This window comes from Homarus americanus, unplaced genomic scaffold, assembly GCF_018991925.1.
Source record: "Homarus americanus isolate GMGI-L3 unplaced genomic scaffold, GMGI_Hamer_2.0 scaffold32583, whole genome shotgun sequence".
NCBI lineage: Eukaryota > Metazoa > Arthropoda > Malacostraca > Decapoda > Nephropidae > Homarus > Homarus americanus.
In genome coordinates this window covers 32,773,185-32,799,300 of record NW_024713129.1, presented here as the reverse complement: position 1 = coordinate 32,799,300, position 26,116 = coordinate 32,773,185, and the positions used below count along the sequence as shown (strand labels likewise).

The 26,116-nt window shown below is 46.5% G+C and overlaps 1 protein-coding gene across 1 annotated transcript; it reads right to left on the bottom strand.

Moving 5' to 3' along the window:
* Positions 1 to 1,743: 1,743 nt before the first annotated feature.
* LOC121870690 (putative uncharacterized protein DDB_G0271606) lies at positions 1,744 to 22,269 on the bottom strand. Its single transcript, XM_042372645.1, has 4 exons — positions 22,195 to 22,269; positions 5,684 to 6,019; positions 2,365 to 2,479; positions 1,744 to 1,853 (listed from the first exon to the last, which is right to left on the bottom strand). The coding sequence occupies exons 1-4, from the start codon at positions 22,267 to 22,269 to the stop codon at positions 1,744 to 1,746; spliced, it is 636 nt and encodes a 211-aa protein (XP_042228579.1).
* Positions 22,270 to 26,116: the final 3,847 nt, after the last annotated feature.

The window sequence follows — 26,116 nt, the reverse complement described above, 5'->3', positions numbered from 1 at the left end:
GGGCGAGGCGGCACAATACCCGGCCACATCAGTATTCTGGAAAGTATTGTCGATTTTTTCCCACTGATAGATGGGCGCGGAAATTTGCATTCCTGATTATCATTTTTGGAAGGCGCCGAGGAGGTAGAGGTAAGAGGAGGTGTGAGGGCATGATAGGAAGAGGGAGGGAGAGGGAAAGGGGTGGGTGGGTGGTTGGGAATGATGGGTGAGAGGGAGGGAGTAACAGAGGAAGGAAGGGTGGGTGGAGATGATGGGAAAGAGGGAGAGTAAGTGGGGTAGATGGGAGAGGGGATGGATAGTATGTTTAGGAGAAAGGGGAGGAGTGTTGGACCGGAGAGAGGGAAGTGTGGGTGGCTGAGAGAGAGAGCGTGGGATAAGATAAGTGAACATATGAGACGGTGAGGATGGGGTAGGGGAGGGTAGGGTTGATGAGAGAGGGGGAAGTATGGGATGGTAAGATAGGGTGAAGGATGAGATGCAATGGTGGGAGAGATGGGGAGAGTGGGATGGAAGAGATGAGTGCATGAAAGGGAGAGAGGAAAGGACGTGTACAACGGGAGAGAAAAATGGTGGAAATGGTGAAACCATGGGGGAGAGAAAGCTGGCAAAAAGGGTGAAACCATGGGGGAGAGAAAGCTGGCAGAAAGGGTGAAACCATGGGGGAGAGAAAGCTGGCAGAAAGGGTGAAACCGTGGGGGAGAGAAAGCTGGCAGAAAGGGTGAAACCGTGGAACTGGCGGAAGGTAGAACAGGTGGAGCCGGGTGAAAGAGAAGATGATTAAGATGGAAGAAAAGAGGGGAGGAGATAATTCAGGGAAAAGAGCGAGTGAGAACAAGAAGGTACCGCCATTCTCGTTATTTGTCTTCCAGATGATCTGTCGAAGGAGGGAGGGAGGAGAACTAATTAATGGGTGTTAAAGGTGCAGCATAGATTTAACACCTGCTCTCTGATGTCACCTGACACTGTAGGTGTGAGTTGCAGGTGTTCGTGATGTGAGACCTAGGGGGTTTGCTTACATATTTACTTTTGTGTGTGTGTGTGTGTGTGTGTGTGTGTGTGTGTGTGTGTGTGTGTGTGTGTGTGTGTGTGTGTGTGTTTTATGCACATGGGGTGGTGTAATGCATCTAGTGGGGCAGCTTTATGTTAGTGTTAAAGTGCAAGTACTGCCTGCTTCCTCTCACATTCAACTACTGCTGCTGGCTAGCCCTCGTGGTGAACAGGGAAGTCACCTTGCGTAAATCTTCCCCTGCCAGTACAATGGGTCTCAGAGGGACGACACATAGGCCCACTGGCCTGTGGACACGTCCTGGCGCCTACCAACCACTGCTCCACTGCCTTGCAGATTAACCTTGGTAAGTATAAGGTTACGGGAGTAAACCGCGAACGAAAATTCTACAGTGGAGCCCCACATCATGCAGGCATGCTTACAGAGCTTCAGTAAGACTCCAACATGGGGACACAATAACTACACCGGGGGATAAAGGCAATGCCTGATGGACAGGCTACTAAGGCGAAACCCAACAAACTGGGCTATCGGCAGTCCATTGCAACTTTTCTTCTCCCCAGTCGTTGCAACTTCTTGAACAGCTGGATCAGAAAAAGGGAGAGCCAAGATGGGTGGTTGTAGCCTGCAGAGTGTATAAAAACGACCATCTTATCCATGCCGCCCATGTGCTGAGTTGTAACTAGAGACTTCCGGCAGTCATCTCCGCCTGTGTAGTTTTGTGTCCCCATGTTGGAGTCTTACTGAAGCTCTGTAAGCATGTCTGCCTGATGCTGATAAACTAACCAACAACAAACAGCCAAATTCCCAGTGCCGAATGGGATCCCATCAAAGCTTTCATCACAAAAACCTGCAACGAGACCCTTGGCCAGGTCAAAATTAAACACCAGGATTGGTTTGATGAAAACTACCCGGAAAACGTAGTACTCCTGAATAGTAAACGTGCTGCTCCCACTGACTGGCAGAACAACCCCTAAGTCACGGACCAAAGCTGATACCTTCCAGGAGAAGAAAGCAAGGATCCAGCGCGAACTTCGCTGACTAATGAACGATTTGTGGAAAAATATAGCGTGAGATATGCAAAAAATTGCAGATCAGTACAAGATGCGTGAATATTTAAATTCCACTCATGGCGTGCCTCCCCCCCCCCCCTCCGATCATCCGACGGTAACTACCTAATTAAAGACGATGAAGGCATCCTTCAGCGCTGGAAAGAGCACTACCATTCACTGCTCAACCTAAACATCGATTTGGATGTCCTGACTACCCAGCAGGCTTTTTAGCACCCACGGCTGAACCACCTCAGTTATCCTCCATTCCTGGATGAGGTAACTACTGCCATCAAGCAGATGAAAACTAACAAAGCCACAGGGAATCAAAGCCAAGGTGCATAATGCAGGAGGACCTCTGCTTACTAGCAATCTCCACTTTCTCCTGTGACAACCACTGCGGGATCTCACTGCTGTCCGTAACTTCCTAAGGTGGAAGACTTCCACCCAGAATCTCAATGTGGCTTTAGACCATCACGTGGCACCACTGACATGATCTTTGTTCCCCACCAAATACAGGAAAAGTGCTGAGAACAGCGTCGTGACTTATACATGGCCTTCATTGACATTACTAATGCCTTCGACTCGGTCAACAGTGGCCTTCTGGTGGACATTCATTCGTTTTGGCTGCCCACTAAAATTATTTGTCATTGTGAGGCAACTCAACAATGGCATGAACGACAGTGTCCTACAAATGGCACCCAGTCTGAGTTATCTCCCATCCAAACGGGGGTAAAACAAGGATATGTACTGGCACCAACTCTCTTTTACATTTTCTTGGTTGCCTTCCTCACTCGTGTCAGTCCCAATTTAGCCGGTGAGGTGGACATCTAGTACCGGGTGAAGGGACCTTTCAATATAAGACACAACTCCAGGCAGGAATAAAGGTGTCGGCCGCTTCCATCACTGAATGCGACCTGCAAGATATCCTGAACAACCACATAGATGCATGTGCACACTTCAGCCTTGAAATGAATGCACGTAAGACTCAGATTCGCCTTAGCCTGCCCCTGGTTCAGTCACTCACCATCCATCCAGCTATTTTTATTCATTTATTTATATATTTCTTTAATGGTACTACTCTCTCTAATGTTACCCACTTCCAGTGCCTTGGCTCTCACCAGTCTACCACTGCGCAAATCCATGAAGAGATTCAACATCTGATCAGATGCGCATCTCAGCCATTGGCAGACTCCGTAATAAGTCTTTAACTGTAGGGAGGTGAAATTATCTACAAAGTTGTATGTATATCGAGCAGTCATCCTCCCCACCCTGCTGTATGGCAGCAAGACATGGGTCTCATACAGGAGGTACCTAAAGGCACTTGAAAACTTGTACCAACGTAGTCTGCGTTACATCCTCCGATTTCGCTGGGAAGACAAGAGAGCACATCCCAGGATTCTCGTTGACACCAACTGTAGGAGTATCGAGGCTACCATTATCCATTATCCATGAACAACTGCGTTGGACTGGCCATGTTACCCGCATGATCGACCGTAGACTACCAACGCAGCTACTTTACAGTCACATAACGAATGATATAAACGTAACACTGGCGGACAACGGAAAAGGAAAAGGATAGTCTTAAGACAAACCTCAAAAAGTGCCAAATCGCCCCCCCCCCCCTCATCTGGAAGATGATCACTCCACACCGTAACGCTTGGAGGAGCACCACAAGAGAAGGTGTCAATACTTTCGAGTTAGCCCGACTGCAGACAAGCACGAGCGCTGGAAAGACGCTGCCACCTCCTTTCCAACACCAGATGTAGCCCTCCATCCGCGCAACATCTGTGGACGGCACTGCCGCTCTCGTATCCGCCTCTCGAGTTACTTCAGAGTTCATCAACGAAGGTGACATCCTTAATAGCTAATATCATTGGACTGTATCACAGCTGGATGATCATGATACTCGATCCCGAGTGACAGCAAAGTTGTGTGTGTGTGTGTGTGTGAGAGAGAGAGAGACGTTTTAATTTCTGTCTCTGGAGTGCATACTTCTTATATTTCTCCCTCTCTCTCACAATGCTTTACATAATAAACATGTTGGGTTGGTAAAACCTTCACATAAAGACGTGTACTCTAACTACAATTAATATGAAGATAAAGAGTTCACATATATGGAAAGCGTCTTAATAGTGATTTAGTTATTAGACCTGGTGTATGTGCTATGTATGTGGTACGCGTCGTAGTTATAATATTTGGTATACGTGTCTTGTATATATCATGTGTCGTAGTTCGCTTACGTGGTGTGACATGGTATGTGCCATGTATGGAAGAGTAACGTGACCTGCTGTGACCTAGTGTCCTTCTTGAAACCTTGGATGACGTGGTGTGACTTAATGTGACATGGGGCGATGTGTTACCTGCTGTGACTTTGGGTGACCTCGTGCGACATAGGGTGACCTAATGTGACCCGAGTTACCTGGTGTGACCTAGGAGGCTCACATAAAACATATAAATCTTCAGTCATCTTATTTTGCTCCTCGTTAATGTGAGATAATGTGGTGAGAAGGAAGGGGAGGGAAGGAAGACAAGGAAAAAAGTGGGAGGAAGAGCGGAGACGTTAGCTACATCACTGGGGAGTTCTTGGGTTGAGGACATTCCCCACCCAAGTGAAGGGAAGGTGGGGGGGTGGGGGGGGGGGTTAGGAGTTATCTTCCGTACTGGGGGGAGAGGATGTTGAGGAGGGGGAACCCTTACATGACAATGGAAAGGGAAAATATGTTTTCTTTAGTATAGGGGACATATGTTAATAATAATAATAATAATAATAATAATAATAATAATAATAATAATAATAATAATAATAATAATAATAATAATAATAATAATAATAATAATTAACGGTTTATTGAAAGAGCTTGGCAGCCAGAAGGCTGAAAATATACAGTTACATATTTGGGGAATGGGTTTCGAATTACAAATAATATACAAGTAACATAAGTGATACAAATAAGATATATAATAACTAGATGGGGAAAAGCTCAAACTACAGTGCATTTCAACATAGTGACAGTGCAAGAAGTAGTATTTACTGGGAGTGAATACACTGGTTTATTACAAGTTATTGATATTTTTTACAATGGTTGGGACTGGGCTGTTCTTATAGCGATCAGTTCATGCACGTATGGGCTGGATGCGGTTGTGGTGTCGAACAGCAATTCTCGGGCTAGGGATCTCAGGTGGTAGTAGGACCTGGTGTCGAGGATGGTGTAGAAGCTTCTTACCAAATTTGCAGATGAGGTCGTGGTGATGGTCAAGAGTCGAAAGGGTCAGTGTGTTGAGCGCTTCTTGATATGTGGAGAAGGAAGGGAAGAGAATAATCTTGCATGCCCTCTTTTGCACTTTTTCTAGGTGTTTACGTTGTGTGGCATTTAGGGTGCTACAGGGTGGTGCTACAAGGGAGGGGAGGGGAGGGGAGGGGACGGGAGGGAAGGAATGGGTGCTCTGCCTCTGCTGTTCCTGGGTGTTGCTGCTCTGCCTCTGCTGTTCCTGGGTGTTGCTGCTCTGCCTCTGCTGTCCCTGGGTGTTGCTGCTCTGCCTCTGATGCTCCTGGGTGTTGCTGCTCTGCCTCTGCTGTTCCTAGGTGTTGTTGCTTTGCCTCTGCTGTTCCTGGGTGCTGCTACTCTACCTCTGCTGTTTCTAGATGCTGCTCTGCCTCTGTTGTCCCTAGGTGTTTCTGAGGTGCCTCTGCTGTTCCTGGGTGTTGCTGCTCTATCTCTGCTATTCCTTGGTGTTGCTGCTCTCTCTGCTCAGCCTGCCGTTCCTGGGTGTTGCTGCTCTGCCTCTGCTGTTCCTGGGTGTCACTGCTGTGCCTCTGCTGTTCCTGGGTGTTGCTGCTCTGCCTCTGCTGTTCCTGGGTGTTGCTGCTCTGCCTCTGCTGTTCCTGGGTGTTGCTGCTCTGCCTCTGCTGTTCCTGGGTGTCACTGCTGTGCCTCTGCTGTTCCTGGGTGTTGCTGCTTTGCCTCTGCCGTTCGTAATTGTTGCTGCTCTTCCTTAGGTCTCGTAGTGTTGTCGGTGTGTGCTCTCTATCTCTCTCTAATACTTTTTTCTTCTCCTCGACTCTCTCTCTTTATCTCAACCCAACCTGCGTCTATCCCAGAGTGAATGGCAATTCTGGAGATGTTACGGAAGTTGAGGGGGAGGGGGGGGGGCGAGAGACGGAAGGAGGGGGTGTGAAGTGGTAATTAGTTTATATGCAAATGTGTGGGTGACGTTGACATGGGGGAGAGGGCTAATTGAGTGAGGAAAAGACGAGGACGGTTGGCATAGGGGAAGATGTGTGACATGTTTGAATAGGGTGATTAAAGTTAAACTAGTCTACAAATGTGGGTGTGTGTGTGGGTGTGTGTGAGTGTTTGTGTATGTGTGCATGAGTGCATGCATACGTGAGTGCGTGCAAGTGCATAGGGGGAGGGGAAATTATGTTCCATTTAATGTCTGAGGGAAAACGTTACGAGTTACGAGTGTCGGAATAAGAACCAATGAATAGATTACTGGTCGGCATATGAACTTCGACTGATTCGTTGTGTACACACAGAAGCAGTTAAAATTTTGATATTACAGTTAACCCTCACTTTACGCGGTTAATGTAACCCGGAGGGTCCCGCGTAAAGTGAGAAACGCGTAAAGTGAATAACATAACATATGGGATTAATTGAAATGGAGTCCGGGCCGATCCCCAAACTCCACTTTTTGACGACACACAACTATGTTGTAGTAAAAATATTATCTTAACTTTATGATGGTATGCACACACAATTAATAATTAAGAGAAATATCAATAATATTAGGTTTTTTAACACTTACATTAGTAGAAAAAATGGCTGGGCACACGGGGATGGGCGGTTGGTTCCGAGGCAGAGGGCAGATTATTGGCCCTCACCTGTGTCACTTGTATCAATTGTATCACTATCCACCACAGAGGCTTGCAGGGCCTCTTTGTCAAACTCCCCAAAGTCCATATAAGTCCATATCCTCACCATAATTATCACTATCACTGACTTGGGCTGGCTGTGGTGGGTGGCGGGTGAAGAACTGGTAATGTTTTGATGACTGGGCGACCTTGTGCGCACCATGTTCGCGCAGCTTACACAACATGGCGGATGGCGGGAGGTTTGGATCCAAAAATGGCGCGGCTCGCCAGCCGCTCTCAGCGTAAAGGGGTACACGCACAGCGGAATGTGAGCATCCTGGGTTCCGGCAGGGCACGGCGTAAACGTGGAAACGCGGAATGTGGGACAGCGTAAAGTGAGGGTTAACTGTATATGTTATACTTAAAATGTAGTAACATTAGTTTTAATGTGTTAGGTAAAACAAAGTAATGTTTATTGTATTAGTCTCGAATACTAATGAATGAGCGAGCGTTTGATACCTATTTGTGGATTCGCAACTTGGATGTCTTTTGTTTATGACGTCATTTCCGCCCACCTCTACTCACTTAGTTTTACCTCTCAGAGCCGGGTGGCTTTAGTATTGGGCTGGCAATTGTAAAATAAGTATCTCCTCTCCTATTGTATATTTCTAGTGGTATACCGTGTTAACCTTGCTCGATTTTTAAGAACACCAAGTAATATATAGTGATTTATATGTGAGACTGTGTGTAGTCACATTTAAGAATTCAAAGGTAAATAAATTACTTGTTTATGAGTTACGTGTGTTGGATAACCACGTTGTTCAGGGTAGTGTCTAAACTAAATAAGTGTTTAATCAGTACTTTGATGTTCGTTATTCTGTCACTGTTGAATAGTTTATTTGTTCAGATTTAATTTGCATTTATTTATTTTTGTACCTACGGATATACTTGTTTTATTGTTTGTTTTTGTTTGTTAATATATTTTGTAATTAAATCTACTTATGAATTTCAATATACCACAAAGTAATGAGGTAAAAATTTGGTGGGATCTCTTCCTGGACTTATAGTAGGAAGTTGAATTTGTGATATTGTTACACCCTATGCGGCCAAGAGTCGTAACATTCAAGTATGTTAAAGGAAACAAATGTATGTCAAAATGTGTGTGGTATCTGAGTGTACTTTGTACATTATAATGAGGAAACGTACATGTTTCAGCTTAGTGGCATGCATTAGGTAGGAAGTGCACAGTATGTCCCAATAAGCCTTCAACTATCTATATGAGGCAGGTGTAAAGGCCTGGGACTTTGGGATATAAATCCCTTGCCAGCCTAATCAGGATCTTATAAAAGGAAAGTCAAGAACCATGGGTTTCCAAGGGGTAACAAACAACCGTTAGAGATTGACATCTCTTTACTACGAAAATAAACACAATAATTGACCACTCACACAAATATCAAATAAACAATTACAGGAGTCAAACAATTAATGGAGTCAAACAATTAAGGGAGTTAAATAAATGTACAGATATTTCTTATGGCGGCAGCCCGGTGGAATGTTCTGGTAAAGGGTGATCCGCTCTCAGGGAGAAGGTCCAGGGCAGCTTCGTCACTGCGCTGGCGTGGGTGGGGGATGTCTTGCCACACAGGAGAGACGCCAGGGCACGGACGGTGGATAGGGCGTGGAGGAAGTGGCGATGACGTGGCAGCCGCAGTAGTAGCTGGAGCAAGTGTCCGGAGATTGACAGCCGAATAGTGAAGGTCTAGGGAATCAGCCCACGAGTCCCAGGAGCCTCAGATGAGTACACAACCAGAATTTGAATGAACAGCGGGGTGCAAGTACAGCTGTGTTTACGGCTGGGTAGTGTCTGATGTGTGACGAAGCATCAGCAACCTTCTCACTTCCGTCTACCCCTTAGTGGGGCCGCGAACAAGCAAACGAGCGGCGGGCAACCATCCTGCTCGTTACCGCCCTTAAGGCAAGTCTAAACGTTAAAGGTCCCCAGTGTTAGTGTTGACTTATATGCCGTAGTCAAATGACAGTGAAATATCATGTATGTCTCAACATAGCATTGAATTGATGGAAACGTTTGCGTCAGGAAAAATAATTTAATTTTTAATTTTGCAATGTACAGCGGCTAGTTTATTGTGCACACCTTACTCATTCTATTGGTGGTATAGCAAAAGGATTACATAGTCGAGGTCACAAAGGGTATGTTTAACAGTCCCCAGTGGTCAGGATATTATGGCATTGAATGTTGCAGAGTATTTTAAATACATTGTTCGTTTAGTTCTGCACATAAAGGGGGTAACTTATTCACAACTGAGTTGGTACAGCAGTGTGAGGCAATATATCTGGCCACATTTTGCTATTCACATTTGCGTGAGATATTCAAGCACATTGTGTGTTTGGTTCTATACATGGAAAATGATATAGCTGCTGAGTGCAAGAAGGTGGATAAAATCTTAATATGTCGGCTATATTGCCATTAGAAATATAGTGTTGTGCCATTTCACACATAGTGTGCTTGGACCTGTCGGTAAACTATTCTATCTTCACACAGTCAAGGACGTAGGTTTCGAATGTGTGACCACACAATTTACATTTAGTCTTGTTCACATTTGATTGAGGGACATACTGCCAGAGGTACTTATATCCTAACCTTAGTCTAGCAGTTACAACATCTTGTTATCTAATAATCTTGTTACTTGCTCCATATACATGTTTCACTTGATACATCTCATCATGGTAAACAATGGAATGCCTATTCCTGTTTGCACTTGTCTACTTGCGTCAAATTCATCAACAAGTTCTTTCCTGATTATCGTTTTAAGGGTTCCTTTTGAGAGACCCAAATTCAATTCAACAGCATCTTTGTTAGACGCGAATTTGGCGAGGGCAACAACTCTGTCATGTTCTTTGAGACCTATGTGAAACGGGATCTAAAACAACAGCTTGATCTTGACACCCCGATCAACAAGATACACATATATGTCTGACTTCAGAGACAAGCGCGTGACAACTTAAGTTGAGGGTGTCAAGGGCAAGTCTGAGAAGAATCATTAATGATGAGACTGTCAATGACAGTGGTTTCAACAAAGTTAATAGCTGTGAGTATGGCAAGTAATTCTGTTTGTAGAGTGGATCCCCAGTAGTTAACATTATTCCAACTCCTTTCTCAAGTGTATTGCCGTTAGGTTGAATCACAATGGCAGCACTTCCAGCCCTTCCACAAGCAGTGTTAAGAGATCCATCAGTGTAGATGGCCTGTTAGATATTATCATCAGTCTGTAGAGTGTGTATGTGTTCAAGCTCTCTCACTTTGTCAGTGTGTTGGAGATAAATACTTTGCGTAATCAATCGCTTAAGCGGGTATGTCGGTATTGTGAAATCAAAGGGAACTGTCCGCCAGGGTGATAGGAAGTGCTGTTGTGTCTCAACTTTGTACAGTACAGGTGGACTAGTCCAAACATCTTCATATGTGTAGCTGTAGTTTAGATCCATTTAGATTCACCAGTCCCATGGTTCATACATTCTAGTAATTTTAAGGAAACACTTATCAGGATCACCAAACAAAAGACTCAGGGCTATCATGAGGTTGACTTCTATTATTCTATCTTTGACACTGAGTATACCTAATGACTACAAAATGTAATCATAGTATTTACTCTAAATGCCTGCCAATTCAGTACATTTTATTGTATATAGGAAATATAGGTCTATAACCTTAATTTCGCATGTTGGTAATATGGAAATGCCTTTGAAATCAATATATAATAGTTGTACCTATTATTTTATATCTAGAGAAAACATGCATTTAGCTTGTTTTCTGTGATGTTTCACCATGTTCAAACAATCATAGCCCCACTGAGAGCAGCCACTGACTTGTGATACTTGGTCAGTGTCTTCCTGAAGGTTACAGGGAGAGGATGAAGAATCCTGCAGTGATATTTTTGTTATTCCCAATCTGGAAGGTAAGCTTGAATTTTGACGACTACAAATGTAGTCATTAGACTAATGATAGCATTTATTTTTTCTTTTTGGTCACAGCATTCGACATGCGCACCGTGAAACGTCAACAAAGGCTGTGAGTGAGCTCTCCCTACAATTCCCAATTCTGATGAATTTAGTGAGACGACTACCTTCAGTCTGTTTAGAGAACTAAAGTGGAGCCCAGTTGTAAGCACAGTGTCGCTTGTGAAATTTATAGTTGCTGGACTTAGACAATATTTTAAATAAAATATCTGGAATTCCTGCCTGGACCCTCTGGTCGGTTATTTTCGTATCTGCGCATGCGCAGTGCGAAGAGCGTGACGTTGAATGACGTGGTAGTGACGTCGTTGCCTCTCCATCTCGCCTGTGACCGAACACAAGCATTGCACAATGCCTGGGGAGAGTGGTGGGCAGAAACCTATGAAGGCTTTGGCTAAAGAAGAAAAGATTGCCCTACTGAACAATTTAGAAGACGAGCTGAGGCTTTCAAGTAGTGAATCAGAAGCGGACAATCCGCGGCCAACAACAAGAGAAGTGATAGACAATTTTCAAGAAGTGATTAGTAGGAAAGAAAAGAACCGGAGGCGAGAGGAGGCGAAGAAAAGTGAAGGAAGCGACAGTGATGAGATCATGAATGATAGGAAGAAAAGGACGACACACACAGAAGGAAGCAGAAAGAATTCAACTGGGAATAAAACACAGCAGGTCTTGACTGAATCCAACACCCTTCAAGAGTCAGACCCCAGTGATTATGACAGTGATGGTAATGTTTCTATGGGAAACACTAGCCACAGTGGAAACAGCAATGCCATGGACCCTATCACCCTGCCCTCTGCCAAACAAACAAGCTGAATCTCCACTTTCCCAAGGACTCCTTAAAATCTGTCGAGGATCGGTTTAATTGGATGATGAAGTACTGCAGACAGCATGGTCCCAACATTCAATTCCGACTAGGTAAGAACCGGAACTTTATCAAGTGTCAGACTCCTGAAGTCTATAAAACCCTTAGTACTGTTGGCTTTGACGGGGTTGTCCTAGTGGCCCCTCCAGCAGACGCTGATGAATGTTGCCACATCCGAGTGAAACGATTCCCCCTATACGCTGACATCGAAGATGCACGTGACTTTAATTCTAATATACTCAGTATACGTCGACATTACCGGGGACACACTCCACAAGCTGCTGTTATTGTCAAGTGGGAGGGAAGGGTATGTCCAACCACTGTGGAAGCCCATCCAATCCTTCCACCACTTTATGCAGAGCCCTATTATCCTGGGCCTGCATTTTGTGTTATCTGCTCTCATTGGGGTCACACCTTCACTGCCTGCTGCCGACGTGATCGTCCTAGATGTCGCTTCTGCTCACGTAACCACAACTCCACCGCCTGTGCCCAGAAAATCAAAGACCACCTTAATAGGGGTGGTGTGGGCTATGTAGTTGAGCCCAGGTGCTGCAACTGTGGCGGCCGGTACAATGCTGACTCACGGCAGTGCCCCAGTCGCCCTTCTGTCCCAGGGGAGAGGCCTCCCCAAGGGCTGCGTCTACCACAACGCCCCCCTCAGTCTACTGGGTCACCTGCCCCTGCCTGGCTTCACCAGGCTGCACCACAACAGCACCTACCATTCCCTAACTCAACCACTACTGAGCCTCCTCCCCGTCTCTACTCTGACGCTATCAAGCCTCGTGTTCCCACCAGTTCCCCCCCACAACCCCGTCGCTACTCTGACGCAGTCAAGCCTTGTGCCGCCACCAGTGCCCCCCCACAACCCCGTCTCTACCCTGACGCTGTCAAGCCTTGTGCCGCCACCAGTGCCCCCCCACAACCCCGTCTCTACCCTGACGCTGTCAAGCCTTGTGCCGCCACCAGTGCCCCCCCACAACCCGTCTCCAGTGACATGACACAGATCATGTCCCTCTTCCAAGAATTTACCAGTCATGTTGAGAAACTCTTGGTTACACTCTGTACCGCCATCTCCGACCTACACCGCCAACTCCTGCCCTTTGCTGCCACCCAGTCACTCCCCTCTTTTGGTTTGACACAAGCTGGTAGTCCCCCTGTGAGCCCCCCCTGCTCACAGGTTGTGTGTACTGGGGCCCCCGAGCCAAGCCCTGCCTCATCTTTACGTCACATGGTGCCTCAACCTGTCTACCCACCTCAAGCCTCGCCTGCTCCTGTGTCTGTGCTGTCTCCACCAGGGCTACCTATTGGACCTGAGGACTCCACCCCCGGCTACCCATACTCCACCGACATGCCGGCACCTAAGGCCCATCCGTCCACGTCAGGGGTAATCAGTCTAATACACCACAATGGATAGCAACGCTACAGGACTGCAGGTACTCACCTGGAACATAAACGGCTTGCAAAGCAAGTTTGGTGCCCTCAAAACCTACGTCTACACTGAAGACGTCGACGTGCTGTGCCTCCAAGAAACGCGGTGTGCTGCTGGTACCTATGTGCTCAGTGGCTACACATGTGTTGAGAGCCCATCCACTCCTGTTCTCCGCATCGACGGACTACCACGAAGCCATGCACGTGGACTACGGATCTACGTCAAGAAGGATGTCCCCTACCAACCTCTCGACGTCCCCCTTGATGACGACACCACCGACGCACATGCCATCACAATCACACTAAAAGGTATGTCCCTCAATATTGTCAATGTCTATGTGCCTCCCTCCACCCCTACTGTACCTGTCCTACCACACCACATCACCTCTATCCCCACCCTCCTTGTGGGGGACCTCAATGCCCGTCACCCTAGTCTCGGCTCCCAGGGGCCCCACTCAAACTCCCGGGGTAACTCCTGGCTCTCCTACCTACAAACCACTGATGACCCTGTACGTCCTCTCTGCCCTCCATCACCCACCCACATCGGGGGAGGGAAACTTGACTACTTAGCTCTCTACTCTGACCCTCACCGCCCACACTCCACCCGCATTCTCCACTCCCCCCACAGTGACCATTTCCCTATCCACACTACCCTCCAGTATGTGAGAATACCCGCTCCACCCAAGGGCCCTAGGCTCAGCCTACCCCCTGCCAACATACCTGCCTTCATCACTTCCATTGCTGAATGGTTTCAGGGTTACACTGTCACCACCGCAGACCAACTCTACCTTGATCTGTCCAAACAATGCACTGACCTCCGCCCTGTCCCAAAACACCGCCGCCCTAACCGCCAGCCCAGGAGTCAGTGGAACGTTAACCGTGACCCTCATGTTAAGTCTATCCGAGTATGGCACCGAATAGCAGTCGACCAGTGGAAGAAATCTCCCAGCTCCCCTGACTCTCTACGTTTCCTGATGCGCACAAATAAAGAGCTCCAATCTGCCATCACTCTCGCACGAGAGAAGCAGTGGTTTGATTTTGCTTCTTCTATTGACCAGTCTACACCTATAGGTGATATATGGCGCACCATTAACCGTGCCCGGGGCACCAACGCTAGACCCGCGCTCCACCCCAGACCAGCTGCCCGAGCTGAGGCGCTCTCCCAGACGTGGCAGGAGGCCGCCTCCATTGATGCGCTACCCCACGCTGTACGAGACCTCACCCTCGCACTGCAACCACAACGCCGACAGCGCATCTTCGAGTTCCAAGACCTATCTGCAGACACTGACGTGCCTTTCACACAGTGTGAACTACTAAATGCTGTTCAGCGTGGTCGGTCCACCGCCCCAGGCGATGACGGCGTCACATATGATGTGTTAAATGCCCTTATTGCCACCCCTGGTAACCCCCTCCTCTGTCTATTTAACCCCTCTTTTGATACTGGTCAGCTGCCTCACTTATGGAAGACTGCCACCACCATCCCAGTCCCTAAACCAGGCAGACAAGATGAATATCGTCCAATATCCCTCATCTCCTGCTTCTCAAAGATGATGGAGCGCATGATACGCCACCGCCTCCACTGGAAAATTGAAGCCCACCTGCACCCTGACCTCTATGGTTTTCGCCCCGGAAAGAATACTGCTCACTGCATCGCTCACTACATGGCAATCAACTCCGCCAAAACCTCCCTCTTCGTCGACTTCAAGGGTGCTTTTGATAAAGCCAACAGTGAAGTGATCCTTGAGGGCCTCACTCACATGGATGTGAAGGGTAAACTCCTCACGTGGATTGCTGACTACCTCTCCCATCGACAGGCCCGTGTCCGTTTTCAGGGCCACTACTCTAAGATCAGGGACCTTGATCTTGGCACGCCTCAGGGAGGTGTACTCAGCCCTGCACTCTTCAATGTTCTCATGAACTCCATCTGCCGTCTCAACGTCATCTTTGCTGAGCGCGCCCTAGACGGTCACATCATAAGCTACGCTGATGATATTCTCCTCCAAATTACTACAGTGCAACATGAACAACCTATACTCTCCACGTTCGCCCGGACCTGTCAAACACTCGGGCTAGTCATCTCACACACTAAAACCAAATTCATCTCACGCTTCCGGCGTCAGACACCACTGATTCTGCAAGGACAAGACATCGATCAAGTACGCACCTACAGGTACCTTGGTCTACCTGTGCGAGCCACTTCCAGAGCCACGACCTCCGCTGTCGCCGCCCACGTCATCTCCCAGTGCCGCCAACGAACGAGGCCCCTCCAGTCCCTCACTCACGGCCTCAAAGGAGCCTCTGTCAGAGTTCTACGTCTCATGTACATTGCCATCGTCAGAGCTGTCATAGATTATGCCTCTCCTGTCCTTGTATTTGCCTCCCAGCGCGAGAAACAAAGCATAGAGAAAATAAAAAACAGAGCGATGAGACTCATCCTCGGCTGCCCTATGACCACCAGAATAGAAGTCATGCAGCGCGAACTAATCATGCTTCCCGTCTGCGATCGAATTACTGCTCTCAATGCCATCCTTGGTGTTAAACTTCTTCGCAGTGAGCAACCGACTCCTCTGTCGCGCTCACTGAACTCACATCTTACACCCTCCTGCGCCGGCCTGTCCCCGTTACTTTACCCCCTCCCTCTCAACTCTGGCCCGTCCACACTGCTGCTGACATCCTGCGTTATCACCTCTACACCCCCTCGACCTCTCTCCCTCCCGAGTACACTCATCCGCCTCTACCGCCGTGGACCTCCCCGTGTGTTGATGTTGTCGTCCACACCTTCCCTGGTCGTAAATCCACCCAACTGAGGTATATGCTCAAACTTAACTGCCTTGAGCAGATTAATGATGTCGCTTCCTCTCTAAAGACCTCCCACCCTCCTATCCTCGTCTACTGTGATGGGTCTGTTACCACGCTGGGCAGCGCTGGGGCAGCTGCGTGGATTCCTGAGCGCCAGGCCTGCAGGAAAATCAGGGTCCACGACTGGGCCTCCTCCACTGATGCTGAAAGCATAGCCATCCTCGCGGGCATTCATGAGGGGACGACCTATGCTCGCACTGAACGCCGTAACCTCCTTATAATCAGTGACAGCACTTCTGCGCTAGCGAGGCTCAAATTACCCTCCCCCTCCTCCCCTGCCGCCCAACACACCCTATCCGCCGTTGCCGGGCTAGAACAAACTGATGACATCCGTGTCAAGTTTCTTTGGATCCCGTCACATATAGGAATAACTGCCTGTGACACTGTTGATCGGCTTGCCAAAGAAGCTACACAAGAAGAAGATATTGAAGCCACTCTCGCCCTCTCCCTGAATCATCTCAAATCTCGCATACACGCCACACAACGAGAGGCATTCAACGAAAATTGGATACACCTGAAACAGCGGGGTAGCATCACACTATGCCACTATGACGCTGTAACCGGTGACGACAACCGCCACTACAAAGAATATCAATCCCTGACTTGTACTTGTTGTTGGGGATTACTGGCCTCTTCGCCGTTAGGCTATTTCGGCCGAAGCTGATTGGTTGGACTTCTTTCTTTTCTTGTTTCTTTTGCTTTTTACTTTCCATTCTTCTTCTTCCTGGTCTTCTTCTTTCTGGTCTTCTTCTTTCTGGTCTTCTGCTAGGATATTCTCATACACGTCAATAAGCGATGTTAAAGATAGTGTAATGTTATCGGGTTCCTTGATCTTGTTCTTGTCTTGGTTGTTCTTGTCTTGATTGTTCTTGTCTTGGTTGTTCTTGTCTTGCTTTTTCTTTTCTTGATTTTTCACTACAAGGAGGGCCTCCTTGTAACTCAGTTTCTCTTTAGCCCGCAGCTTGGCCACCCTGCACTCCTCCCTCCACTTGGGACACTCCCGGTCGGAGGAGGAGTGAGGGCCACCACAAGCTGCGCACTTCTTCGCGGCCGCCTGGCAGTCAGCGTCAATGTGCCCGGGTGTCCCGCAGCTTGAACACACCTCCCGAGCACGACACTTCCGCGCCAGATGGCCATACTTCTGGCAATTGTAGCAACGAGTAGGTTTTTTCTGGTATGGTTTTACTGGGATTTTCTCCCAACCCAGTAAAACGGAGCTAGGAAGTTCCTTTGGGAAGCCAACCAGGGCAGCTGTGCTGGTCAGCTTCCTAACAAAGGCGATCCCATTTCCGATCAGTTCAAAAATTTCTTCTCCTTCGAGATATTCGATTTCTGTGTGGGAGATGACTCCCATAACCGAGTTAGCAACATAGCTGCATTTAAGCTTGATCTTGATTCCATTGATTTCTTTAATATGACTTAGTTGCCTGGCTCCTCCCCAGTCCGCGAAGGTGACGATAAGGTCGCCGCTGTCACTGCGGACGACCCTTGTCACCCCCGTGATTCCCGAGGAGTCAAAAAACTTCCTCAGGACAAGGAGGTTTAGTTCTTTGCGCGAAGGGTGATTGATCGGAACCAGTCTAACGACCTTCGCATCTTCAAAGGTGAACATGGTCACGCGGTACCTCGGGAGCAGGGAGAACCTACCTCGCCGAGGTTCAGTTCTCAAGTGTAATCCCTGACTCGATCTCAACAGCATATATACATGAGACTGCGCCTAGGGTACAGGTACCTATGGGAGTACATTGGCATCCCTGAGCCTCACCGCACTGTTTGTAAACTTTGTGGCCAACCCGACTCTCACACCCTTTTTTCGCTACATCCTCACTTGCCCTATGACCTCCTCCTATAGGTCCCCAGCCGTTACCAACACCTCTTCCCTCCCAGACCAGATATCCCTCCTCCTAGTCACAGGCCTAGCATTTGACATTATTAGGGACCTGCCACTCTTTGCCATAAACAGATAAAATGTACCGGGAACTTTCCCTTCAGGCTTTTACGCCCTTAATGTACGAGTCATAAAGGCAAGTATGAACTTTTCATACTTCCCTGTTGGGCGCTGTAAACGCTTCTGCGCTTTACCTTGCACAGGATGTAAGGGGGTGCCCAATGAACTAGCCCCATCCGGGGCAAATCTGAAATCTGAATCTTTTTGGTCAACCGTAAGGAATATAATTGATGATCACTTCTGTCTGCCTTCAATAAAGATAAAGCTAGCTTGTTATTTTTTATGGCATTAATTTTTTGCCGATTTTTAGTAAAACAAGTTATTGCGGAGTTCATCAATTGTTTATCTTTTTTGTTTCAGGAGTAATACGCTATGAATTCAAAAACGTTTTATGGAAAAAAAAAATTGTTTCATCCTTTCCTGAGAACTTCTTTGGATAACATTGAAGAAGTGGATGGAGTTGGCAATATTCCAATTACTGGTCCACTAGGTGGAGGTGACGGCAGTGATATAGAACAAGTTGATGATGATAATATACAGTATGAAGGAACCATGCCACAAGAGATTACAGATAAAGTTGATATAATTTGAGGAACCTGATGATGGCATAAGCATTCGAAGTTCAAACAAAAATTAAAGAGGTATTTTTCCTAAGTGGAAGCAGAGCCATATTGCTTCTCAGCCTGACGTACACGAAGACAAAAATGAAAGTGCACGACAACTGCTACTCAAGACATCCTGACCTTGGCGGAGCTTCTGAAAGGACAATTTGTATGAGAGCATTCCAAAATATATTTGACACACTAGTTTGTGAGACTAACAGATATGCCACTAGAGACGTAAACATGGCAGACTTTCAGGTGACAGGTGAAGAGATGTACAATTTTCTGGGTTTACTTTTGCTTTCTGGTTACAACATACGCACAAGTGAGAGAGACTACTGGAGTAAGTCTCCCAATCTCCCACCTTGCTGAAACTATGAGTCGTAATCGCTTTCAGCAGCTCAAAAATTTTCTTCATGTGGCTGATAACCACTCACTTGGGTCAATTAAAATGGCAAAGATCAGTCCTCTATTTGACATTCTAAACCAATCTTTGACTATGTTTGGTGTGCTACATGAAGATCTCAGCATTGATGAATCTATGGTACCCTACCGTGGGAGGCATCCATGCAAGCAATTTATCCGGGGTAATTGCTAGCTCAAGTGGCATGCCTTACAAAGTTTCTATATACAGTTCCATATACGAGTTGTTATGGACTGTGTCAAAGTTTGTGAAAAGCCTACCTCTCATCACTTATGCTTTGATATTTTTTTTACATCATATGATCTCGTTATAAATCTGAAGTCTATTGGATACTGAACTACTAGCACCATAAGAGAAAATTGTATGAGAGGGTGCAGAATGAAGAGTGTATCAGACATGAAAGAGTGAAAGAAGCACATATGATTATAAATCAGAAGGAGATGTAGAGATGGTTAGATGGCATGACAATTCTGTTGTGACCTTTTGTAGTAATGCTACTGGCGTGGATCAAATCAAGGAAATAAAAAGATGGATGGAGGGAAACGGATCAGTGAATATCCCTCAGCCAGCAGTTGTTGCAAGTTGCAACAAAGGGATGGGTGGAGTAGATCTCATGGATAGAGCACTAGCAGATTACAGGACAAGAATTAATTCAAGGTAAAAAGTGGTACTAGCCTCTGTTTGTAAATGCAATAAATATTGCAGTTGTATTCAACTGGAGATTATATCAGATGTGCTCCAGTACTCAAACAAAGCAAAATGACTTCTGAAGAAGCTTAGTAATAGTAATGTCGAAGCAGTCTCGGCCAAGACCAATGGTCAATTCTCGTCCTGGCCCATTAAGTTCAGTTCCTGCAGCTGCTAGAACGGATAACCGCGACCAGAGAGCTGTCCAGTGCAGCGCTACACAGTATGCAAGAAAATTTGTAGAATTCGTTGTGTGAAATATGAAAAATCAATACATATGAAGGTCTTTTTCCAAAAGTATCATGAACAATAACACAATTAATGTAATGGAGCATCTAAAGGTTAGTCTATTTTGGTTTTATGTACTTTGAATGAAACTGGTTTATCAAGAACAATTTTCATTATATAAAACAATTACTAGGAATACAAATTTTACTTTCCATAAACAGATTTGAATTATATTTAGTTGCAAATTAGTGAAAAATGTTATGGAAAAGGAATACAAATGTGTACTAGCAAGGATACTTGAATTTGTAACCTTTTCTTATGTCAAATTGTCCGGATATTTCTTCCCATTATACATGAAATATAGTGTATAATATATTTTTCCCCTAAACCATTTACCTTCCTCGATGTTCTCGTGTCTTATAAATAACAGTGTATAAATTAGGTCTCAAATAAATTAAATAAATTAATAAATATGAAGTCTTGTCATCCGAAGGTCGAAAACCACCCCCGTCAGCACCCAGTGACTACATATTTAGTCATGCAAATTATGAGCTGATATTATTACTGAATCCTTTTCAAAGTCTGTGCAAACCTTATTGAAGCAATTAGACTAAAATAGCCAATTTTATAGCTATTTGAAGGGCTTTAAGAGGGGTTGGGTTTGCCTGGGTTAGGTACTTTAGTGCTTATAGTCAAGAGTCGAGTGGCCGCGAAAAAAACGTGCATGACACGAATGTGTGTGTGTGTGTGTAATGTGCCTAGGGTAACAGCATTATGCTTGCTTGCTAGCTTCCTCTCGCATTCAGCTACAGCCACCGGCTAGTCCTAGTGACGAACAGGGAAACAAATTGCATAAGCCCTCCCCTGCCAGTACACAGCCTCATCACCATCAAGACTCCTGCTGTGCCTCCTCATGGTAACACACGGTAACTGGGTGCCTCGTGAGCCCAATCTAGACCAGAAGAGGATATCGGAGCAGCAATCGGTCCCAGAGGGACGGCGCATAGGCCCACTGGCATGTGGATATGTCCTGGGGCCTACCAGCCACTGCCTCGCTGCCTTGCGAATTAACCTTGCTATGTAGAAGGCTATAGGAGTAAACCCTGAACGAAAAATCTACGGTGGAGCAACGCATCAGGCAGACATGCTTACAGAGTTCCAGCAAGACTCTCCGGTGGTATAAGCGGAAGAGGTGATCAACATGGGAACCCAACGACTACACCGGCGGACGAACGTAATGCATAATGGAAAGGCTACTAAGGCGAAACACAACAAACTGGGCTCTCTGCAGTCCTTTGCAACTCTCCCTCTCACCAGTCATTGCAACATTTACACCACTGGATCTGGAAACGGGAGAGCCAATATGTATTGTTGCAGCCTGCGCTCCTGCTTCACCACATAAATCAATTTACACGTAGCCATCATCCAGCTTATCATACTTCCCATCATCATCAAAACCCCTATACCTCCAAAAGTCCTATGGCGACCGACGAGTGGTGACGGGGACTGCAGGCAGAAATGACTGCTGGGGGAGTCTAGTCACAACTCTGCACATGGGTGGCACAGATAAGATAGTCTTTTATAGATTGGGACTTAGGCAGCAGTGCAATCCGGTCCTATCTGTGCATCTGAGCAGCCCTTTCGAGGAGCCACTCTGCTCACCCCACATGGGGAGGGGGCTAGAAAAGGTGCCCTAAACATAGCCTGCCTAAATGACTGACCTGACTGGGCAACCGCACCCAGTAAGATCACCCTTATGCGGACGAAAACACAATTATAATCACAGATCAAAACAAAATCAAACTATACAACCTCTTATGGTAGCTGTAAGGAATATTAGGACCTACTGGATACTTGAACAAATGAACATCCTGAAAGAAGAACCGCCCTTACGGCAAAAGAGCTGGCTAGTAATACCATCGAAATAGCAGCCATTAGTGAGTCCCAGCTCCCAGAGGAGGGTCGACTCACAGAACGGGGGTCTAGCTATACCTTCTTCTGGAAGGGTAAGCCTACTGGGGATAGAATCAGCATATATGGAGTTGACCTTGCTATCCACCAATGCATCCTACATAGGCTAACTGAAATGCCTGTTGGGATCAACGAGTGTCTTGTGACGCCTCAAGTCCCACTGAATTACTCACGTCATTCCTTCTTCATTAGTGCATACGCCCTCAACACTGGATGCAGAGGAAGACATCAGAAGTCTTTTACACCGACCTTGACAGAGAAGAGAAGGTATTTCTCCTCGGTGACTTCAGTGTCAAAGTTTGCAGAGATGCTAACATTTAGCATGGAATCAAAGGGAGAAATGGAATAGGCAAGTGTAATCCCAACGGCCTAATCCTACTCAGCAAGTGTCCTGCACACAACCTCACTCTCACCAATACCTTGTTTAGGCAGGCCGACAAGTTCAAGGGTTCGTGCAACACCAATAATCCAAACACTGGCATTTCATTGACAACATCATTCCCAGAAAAAGAGATCGCCGTGATGTCCTCATTACCCGAGCCGTGCATGGCTCAGATCTCTGCAACATTAATTATCAGCTCGTCAGAGCCAAGCTCTCACTTCCTGTCGCTCCAAAATGGCGAAGGCAACAAACTCTGAGCATCTGGAGGTTCCAGCAGTAGCACTTACTTTCGAAGAGAAGCTCGAACATGGGTTGATAAACAACGAGACAAGAAACAACCGAAATCCCAGTGCCGAACTGGAAATTCTCGGCCAGATTGAAAGAATACACTGGGACTGGTTTGATGAAAATGATCCGAAAATCAATATATTTGTCGATGATAAACGTGCTTCTTTAACTGACCGGCAGAACAACTCTCAGTCTCAGACCAAAGTTGATACCTTCCTTAAGAAGAAAGCGACGTCCCAGTGCGAACTTTGCAAATGAAAGAACGACTGGTTTGAAAATAAAGCATGTGAAAGGCAAAAGCTTGTAGACCAACAGAAGATACGCGAATTTTTCAATTCCACTGAAACATTTTATGGGCCATTCATTCATGGAGCAGCCCCCCTCCACTCATCCGACAGGAACTCGGTAACTAAAGACGAAGAAGGCATCCTTCAGCACTGGAAAGAGCACTACCATTTACTGCTCAATCGAAACACCGATGTGGATGTCCTGACTACCCAGCAGGTCCCTCAGCATCCAGAGCTGATCCACCTCAGCTATCCACCATCCCTGGATGAGGAGGATACTGCCATCAAACTGATGAAGAATAACAAAGCTTCAGGACCTGATCGGATCCGAGCCGAGAGGCATAAAGCAGGTGGACCTCTACTTACCAGCCGTCTCCACTCTCTCCTGGAGAAAATATAGGAAAAGTAGGAAATCCTCCAATATTTATAAGAACAAGGAAGACCGGTCAGACTGTGACAACTACCGTGGGATCTCGCTGCTGTCTGTAGCTGGCAAGATTATCGCCCAAATCCTCCTAAATAGACTTCTTCCTGAGGCGGAAAAGTTAATCCCAGAATCTCAATGTATATATTTATATAAATATTGAAAAAAGTAGGAGTGGCGTAAGAGTCTGAGTGGACTGTGGTAGAGTGCTGGTGGTGGAGGTGCGAGGGTGAGAGGAGGGGAGTGGCAAGAGAGGAAGGTAGGGAGGGAGGGAGGAGAGTGGAAATGTTGAGGCGAGAGAATTTTAGTGGAAGAGATGAAGGGAAGGGACTGAGAGGATTAGAAGGAGGTAATCATGGAAGGAGAGAGAGAGAGAGAGAGAGAGAGAGAGAGAGAGAGAGAGGTGTGTTCAGGTTCTGTACACGAGAACTGATATAGTTACTAAGTGCAAAAAAGTGGATACAATCTTAATAAGTCGGCTATCTTGCCATTAGAGATGAAGTGTTGTGCCATTTCACACACAGTGTGCTTGGACCTGTCCCTAAAAGGTTCTATCTTCATACAGTCGAGGACGTAGATTTCAAGTGTGTAGCCATATGTCTGGCCACACACTTTACATTTAGTTTTGTTTACATCTGCTTGAGAAACATACTGCCAAAGGTACTTATATCCTAACCTTAATCTAGCGGTTACAACATCTTGTAATCTAGTGATCTTGTTACTTGCTCCATATACATGTTTCACTTGATACATCTCATCATGGTAAACTATGGATCGACTAGTGCCTGTTTGCACTTGTCTACTTGCGTCAAACTCATCAATAAGTTCTTTCCTAATTACAGTTTTAAGGGTTCTTTTTGACAGACCCAAATTGTATTCAACGGTGTCTTTGTTAGACGCGAGTTTGGCGAGGGCATCAACTCTGTCATGTTTTATGAGGCCTATGTGAGAGGGGATCCACAGCAGTTTGACCTTGACACCCCGGTCAACAAGGCACGCATATTTGTGTCTGGCTTCAGAGACAAGAGCGTGACAACCTGAGTCGAGGGTGCCAAGGGCAAGTAGTGAGGATAGAGAGTCAGTGATGATGAGACTGTCAGTAACAGTGGTTTCTCGAGAAAATGCAAAATAAAGCCCTCAGAGACAGAGGGGGGAGGATAGGAGGGAGGGAGGGAGAGAGGACAGGGAGAGGGAGAATAAGAGGGAAGTAGGGCAGTAAGAGGGATAATGAAATAGAGGGAGGGAAGGGAGAGGGAGCATAAGAGAGTGGGAATGCAAGGCAAGGGAGAATAAACGGGAGGGTGGACAGAGTGAGGGAGAATAAGAGAGTGGGAAGTCAGGGCGAGGAAGAATAAGAGGGAGGGTGAACAGATAAATGGAAATTAAGAGTGAAAGAGGAAAGAGAGAGGGAGAATAAGAAAGTGGAAAGGCAGGGCGAAGGAATATAAGAGAGAGGGAGGACAGAGAAAGTGAGAACAAGAGTAAAGGTAGACAGGGAGAGGAAGAATAAGAGGTGAAGAGAGAGAGAGGGAGAATAAGAGGGACGGGGGCAGTGAGAGGCAGGCTATGGGAAGGAGGAGAGAGAAGGGGATAATAAAAGGGAGGCGGGCAGGAGAGGGATACTTTGAGGGGGGGCAGAGAGAGGGGGGGGCAGAATGAGATGGTAAGAAGGCAGCAGGAACAAGGGGGGCATGGAGAGGGAGAATACGAAGGAGGGTGAGCAGAGAGGTAGAATAAGAGGAAGGGTGGGCAGGAGAAGGATAATAAAGGAGGAGGGTAGGCAGGGAGAGGGAGGGGGTAGGGGTGGGAGGGGGAGGAGAAAGAGAGGAACTGTGGGAGAGGGGAAAATAAGAGGAGGGAGGACATGGACGGGGGGAGAGAGGGGAAGAGCTTGATGGAGGGGCTTGTTATTTTATCTTGTGCCGTGAATAGATAGACAGAGAGAGAGACAAGCAACGAAGCAGAGGCAGACAGATAAATGTAGAGACAGAGACATGCAGATAAACGAAGAGACAGAGGCAAACAGGTAAATGTGGAGACAGAGCCATAAGGACAATTGAAGAGGCAAAGGCAGACAGATAAACTAAGAGACAGAGGCAGACAGATAAATGTAGAGACAGAGACAGAGACAGACATATAAATGTAGAGACAGAGACAGAGACAGACATATAAATGTAGAGACAGAGCCATAAGGATAATTGAAGAGACAGAGAGCAGGCAGATAAATGAAGAGACGCAGAGACAAACAGAGAAATTAAAGAGACAGATGAACATAATCAGAGACAGAAGGACACCATTAAGGCATAAACAGAGACAGCCACACAAGCAAAAAGACAGACACGGACACAGACAGATAAACAACAGGACTGGTAGACGGGCATAGATAGGGACAGAAAAGCAGTTAAACACAGACAGAGAGACCGACAGACAGACAGACAGTTAGAGGCTTGCTATTTTAGTTTGTATGTCCTGAACGTGGAGTTGATAATGTGTGTGTTTGGAGAGAGAAGAGAAGAGACAGACTGAAATTTTAAATAAACAAGTGAACAGAAAGACAGAGATAGTTAGGCAGAGTAGAATGACGGATTAAGAGGAGGTAGAGAGGCAATAAGGAAGAAAGGACGGAAGGAAGGAACGGAGAGAAGGAGGAGGGAAGGAGTAAAGGAGAGAGGATGGAAGGGAGGAAAACGTAAAGAAAATTGGAAGGAAAGAAGGTCGGAATAAAGGAACAAGGAAAAAATGAGACGTAAATTTCATAAGAACTGGTCCGTTTTATAGATGACTTGTGAC

Excerpts from the sequence above, each read along its gene's own strand:
- LOC121870690 (XM_042372645.1), bottom strand. The coding sequence starts at position 22,269 with ATGCTAAATGTTAGCATCTCTGCAAACTTTGACACTGAAGTCACCGAG. Across the intron at positions 2,480-5,683 it reads AGCATCTAGAAACAGCAGAG|GAAGTTACGGACAGCAGTGA; the intron begins GTAGAGTAGCAG and ends CTTCCACCTTAG. Across the intron at positions 1,854-2,364 it reads CTTTGATTCCCTGTGGCTTT|GTTTTTGTGATGAAAGCTTT; the intron begins GTTAGTTTTCAT and ends GTCTCGTTGCAG.